Here is a 5485-nt window from a genome sequence, read left to right as displayed (position 1 = left end):
GCAGCTCGTGACCGTCAGAAAAGCTACGCTGACAAGCGTAGAAAACCGTTAGAATTCCAGGTCGGGGACCGGGTTCTACTTAAAGTCTCACCCTGGAAGGGTGTGGTCCGTCTCGGTAAACGGGGCAAGCTGAATCCACGGTATGTTGGACCATTCGAAATTACCGAGAAAATCGGTAAGGTGGCTTATAGATTAAACCTGCCTGCAGAGCTGAGTGCAGTGCACAACGTTTTTCACGTATCTAACCTAAAGAAGTGTTTGTCGGATGAAACACTTGTAATTCCTTTTAAGGAACTGACTATAGATGAACAGCTACACTTTACTGAGGAACCGATTGAGATCACGGATCGAGAGATCAAAACCCTCAAACGTAGCCAGATACCCCTTGTACGAGTTCGTTGGAACTCACGGCGCGGCCCAGAGTTTACCTGGGAGCGGGAGGACCAGATGAAGTCCAAGTATCCCCAGTTATTCCCAAACGAAAACCCCAGCACTGAAGCTACAACCGAATTTCGGGACGAAATTCCAAACTAACGGGGGGATGATGTGACACCCCGTTAAAACACGCTAGCTTGGCAGTGGCTGCTTCAACTTTCGGGACGAAAGTTCTTAAAACTTGGGGATAATGTGACACTCGAGGTTTTTCCGAACGATCACCTTGTAATATTTCGTGTGTATATAAATATTATTAAATGAAAACGTGACCTTTGTGCATGATATGTGATGTATGTATGTATTATATATATATATATGAGAGCCGAAACCACGACCCGAGACCATGACTCGCAACCGGGCGGTTGCGAGTGGGCCACTCGGTCCCGAGTGGGCCGTTGAGCCGAAACCGGTTGGGCCGAAACCCCCAAGCCCAACTCGTGACCCCTTGTATAAATCCCACCCTTTTCCCCACTTGCTTCATTTTACACACCAACACTTCTTCTAATCTCTCTCACTAGAAAAACCCTCTACAAACACCACTTTCCTTCTCCTTGATCTCGGTTCAAGCTTGGAACAAATCGGACAAGACACTCGGTCAAGACCATCACTCGGACACTTCATCTTCTCTCATTTTCTTCCTTTCTTTCTGCTCATCCTCCTTCTTCACAACCGGTTAGTGTTGTTACTATGTGCATAAGATTTATGTATATTGTGTGAACTAGAAGATGGTTAGTTAAAAATTGTTGCACATGATTTTTGGATAACTTGTGAAGTTGGATTATGTGTGTTAAACTTTGTGTATGAAAAATTGCTAAACATGTTTAAAATAACTAGAAATGCTAGTTTACTAGTGTTCATAGCCAAACATATGATGCTTTAAAGTTTCTTGCAAAAATGATGATTGTTAAACATAAGTTTCGGATATATGATGTATGATTTCTTATTTTGCATCATGATCTTGTTGTAAATATGTGATTTTTGGTTCATAAATATATGACTTTGCTAAGGAGAAAACCCTAGAAACTATGAACATTTGATGAACTAGTTGAAGATGGTTTGAAGATTTAAAATGGCAATGTTTGATCCATATTTTAGTAATGGTTAATTTAGGAAAAGTGTTTGTAGAATTCTTATTGGTCATTTCCGGATTTGGGCCTGAATTTCTGGTACAATGTGGACTGTCAAACCTGCATCATCACGTGTACATGAAAGTGACAGATTACGACTCGCAACGACGGCATTACGACTCGAAACCACACGGTTGCGACTCGCAACCAAAGCATGACAAGTCGAAACCTCGAGATTGCGACTCGAGACCACGCCGTTGCGACTCGCAACCAAAACGTGATGACTCGAGACCACGGTTGCGACTCGCAACCATAGCGTGACAAGCCGAAACCACCTGGTTGCGACTCGAGACCAGCTGGTTGCGAGTGGGCTGTTCATTTTAGTTATTGGGCCATTCTGTGTTGGACTATCTGTTAAATGGACTTTGTGATGTTGTGTCCTGTTTGACTGTGTTACTGTTAGGGCCGGCCCAATAACCCCATGACTGTTTACCTGTATGTATGTTACGTGCCCGTATGTGTTTTTACGTGAATGCTTGTATACCGAACCTGACCTATACCGGTAACCATGTTAGGACGTGGTGACCAACGTGATTGACAAGTAACCTAAACCTACCGAGCAACCCAAGGTGAGTTCACAACTTAAAAGCATGCGTCCCGGTGGGTTGGGACACGAGACTAAAACAATCCTATCCCCTGGTAAAAGGGGATACCATTTACATACCTTCCCTAGTTATTGGGAACAAAACTTACTTTTCCTTCCCGGGTATTGGGAAACCTTTTGGTTAATTACTGTTTATACGGATTGCAACTAACGGCACTAAACGAAACTCTATCACTCAAGTCCCTACTACAAATACCGATTAGTCGCCGGGTTAGGCGAGCGGGTTATTAGTTGATAGCGCTATTTAGGTGTTTACCAGCCTCACACCGTGCCCTGGTTTGGGACGGTCGTGAACTAATGTACTCAGAAATCCGTCAATGATGATAGAACATTGACATCGGGGCATCCTGCGGATACGCAACGGTTACCTAGTGTTCGGTATTGGAAAAACAGTTTAGTCGCTAACTTTTGGGGTAGCTCCCCAGGGCATGTATAAACGGATAAATTAACCGGTGAAACAAAGTTTTTGGTAATTAAAACTGGACAACTAGTGAACTCACTCAGCATTATTGTTGACCCCTTACTGCATGCTTTGCAGGTAACCAATGACGAAGGAGCTTGCAGCTTGGGAACGTGTAGTGTCTGTTCACCCTTGTGTTGGGTGTTACCTCATTTTGAATCATGAACTTTGTTTAAACTTCTTTACTTAAGCTTCCGCTACTTATTACTGTTTTGAACTTAAAACTTTAAACTCTGAACTTAATATTTGCTAAGCTTATGATTAGTAAGTATTACTTTTGTTATCAACTTAAGTATTCGTTATAATTGGTGGCTGGATCCTGGTCAGTCACGCCCTCGAAGCGGGTGTTATCCGCGGGTGAATTTTGGGGGTGTGACAGTGATGGTGGTGGGTTGGCTGTGGTGGTGGTGGTGGGTCGGCTGTGGTGGTTTTTTTTTTTTTTTTTTTTACAATATAAAAAAACATGCACATTTTTTTATTAAAAATATACATAATTCATTTTATAAAAATATAAAGTTTTTATAATACTAACAAAATATTTTATAACAACATTTTATAAAAAAAAATTAATTTTCTTAAATTTCACCACTTTCTCATACAAATACCCTATCAAAATAAAGTTACTTACACCCCAATCATTGGTAATAATTGGCTGACACCCAATGATTGGCATTAGTTTGAGGTGTATTGAGCAATGAAATGCGTATAGGGTTTAATGCTCTAACTATCACCTTTTTAATACACCGCTCATAGGGCAATGAGGGTTGTATAACTTTACTTTTTCTAACATAATTAATGCACTCAACCCTATACAACCCTCATTGCCTTATATGAGGCTGCTAGGGGGGGTGTGTCATTACTTTTAGGAGATGTACCAATACCCTCACCCTTACGAAATAGGAAATTCATTAAATATAGTGCGATCTGATGACTTTGATCCTTGGCTATTCTTTACACTTCAATACTTCATTAATGATGGGTTTTGTCATCATCTCCCAGAGGTTGGTTGAGTCCTATCCATTTGAAAAGTTTATCAAGAGTTGAGATTGGCCGGCTGAACACGTACAGCAGGACAGGAGAAGGTGCACCACATCTTTGCCACGTGACCACTACGTGTTGCCAAATGAACGCTAGGCCGTGTCACCACCCCACCGTTTTTGTATTTTGACCACTATTTAAACCCATCATACACAGTGGAACATACATCAGCCATAATGTACGGAAGAGCTATCAGATTCGTCACTGTTCAACAATCTGCCGTTGGCCTAATTAGGGTTTATCCCTCTTTCTTCGTATCCTCAGTATCCACCCAGTCTAATTACAAGGTACCTACACAAATCACAATAATATATATGCATGCTTAACAAGCCGATCCAAGCCTTGTTGGGCTTCAGTCGCTTACAAACCGAGCCAAGCATGTTATTCGGCTTAGTTTTTTAGTGAGCTGACAGGCTACAGCTTGTTCAACTTTTAAATGTAGTTATACGTTGCATGTTATTCGGCTTAGTTTTTTAGTGAGCTGACAGGCTACAGCTTGTTTAACTTTTATATACTACGCAAGTAGTTATACGTTTTTGCACTTATTGATATATGAAAACAAAGAACAATATTTTTAACATATACATAACGAATGATGGGAGTTTATAATTAATGTATGTTATAATTTGGGTTATGCTTTTGGTTGTATATTAAGATTTAGGTTAAACGAGCTTACAGGCCAACTAAACGAGCCTAACCAACAAGCCAACCTTATCTAAGGTCGAGCTTGCCTAGTTTACGAGCCTAAAGATTTAAGCGGGCTTTTTACGAACGGGCTGCGAGCCTTTTTTTTTAACTATACTAATTATACATAGCGTGATTTCTGTTTATTTTTACACAATCCTAAATATATGTAACTTTTTGTTCTGAGTTATGCAGAATCGAAACTTAATTGATGAGATTAGAGAATCAGCATCAGGAATGCCACCATCCCGTGCAGCTGACGGTGTTAAAGTGGTGAACACATCCACTACGCCTTCAGCCTCCGACAGGAGGGAGGAGGAGGGTGAGACGACAAGTTATGTGGCGGAAGCTGCGAAGCAAGGGGTAGGGAAAGCTATGGAAACGGGATTAAATATCGGAGAGATGGCGAAACAGACGTTGGATAATGTGTGGGATGCTACCAAAGATACTACGGATAAGGTGAAGGAGGTGGTGGCTGGACAGGAGGATAAGAAGTATGATGTTCCGCCGACAGATCATTTTGTTGACGATTTGAGGAAGCGTGCCGATGGGTATGATCTGAGAAGGGGAAGGAATGGAAGTGGTGTAAATGATAATTGAATTGTTTTGTTATAAACTTTGATATTTTGTGTTTTTTTGTCATCAATCAACACGCACAAGCTACTGTGACACTAATGATACCATGTACTTTAATTGTTTTTATCGACTTATGTTCACTATTATGATCTTGTACAAAGTACGTCCAACCTTCCACAAAACACAGTTACATAGAACGTTGTATCACCACAAATCCGCAAGGTTTGCCCTTCCTACCGGACAACTTTCACTTCCAATTCTGTCGGATTAGTTCACCGTTACCCTGATGGGAAAAACTTGAAACCAACTTGAAACCCGGTCACAAACGGTAAATAAAAACGCGGAAACAAACTTCGTTTGATCAAATAATTTTTCCAAACTTGAATGAACCTATCCTCATAATTTTCTTAAACTTGAATGAACCAAATAATTTTTCCAAACTTGAATGAACCTATCCTCATAATTTTCCTAAACTTGAATGAACCTATGAGGATGCAAACAAATAGGGTATATCGACTACAATCTAAACAATCCGAAAACAATAACAAGAACACCAAATTT

General features: G+C 40.7%; 1 protein-coding gene across 1 annotated transcript; it reads left to right on the top strand.

The window, feature by feature from the left end:
* Positions 1 to 3816: 3816 nt before the first annotated feature.
* Positions 3817 to 5084, top strand: LOC110914456. Its single transcript, XM_022159245.2, has 2 exons — positions 3817 to 3951; positions 4544 to 5084. The coding sequence occupies exons 1-2, from the start codon at positions 3841 to 3843 to the stop codon at positions 4946 to 4948; spliced, it is 516 nt and encodes a 171-aa protein (XP_022014937.1). The 5' UTR covers positions 3817 to 3840; the 3' UTR covers positions 4949 to 5084.
* Positions 5085 to 5485: the final 401 nt, after the last annotated feature.

Source organism: Helianthus annuus, chromosome 15 (genome assembly GCF_002127325.2).
Source record: "Helianthus annuus cultivar XRQ/B chromosome 15, HanXRQr2.0-SUNRISE, whole genome shotgun sequence".
NCBI classification, from domain to species: domain Eukaryota; kingdom Viridiplantae; phylum Streptophyta; class Magnoliopsida; order Asterales; family Asteraceae; genus Helianthus; species Helianthus annuus.
The sequence above is the reverse complement of the archived record's forward strand: the minus strand, read 5'-3'. Positions and strand labels throughout refer to the sequence as shown.

Excerpts from the sequence above, each read along its gene's own strand:
- LOC110914456 (XM_022159245.2), top strand. The coding sequence starts at position 3,841 with ATGTACGGAAGAGCTATCAGATTCGTCACTGTTCAACAATCTGCCGTT. Across the intron at positions 3,952-4,543 it reads CCACCCAGTCTAATTACAAG|AATCGAAACTTAATTGATGA; the intron begins GTACCTACACAA and ends TGAGTTATGCAG.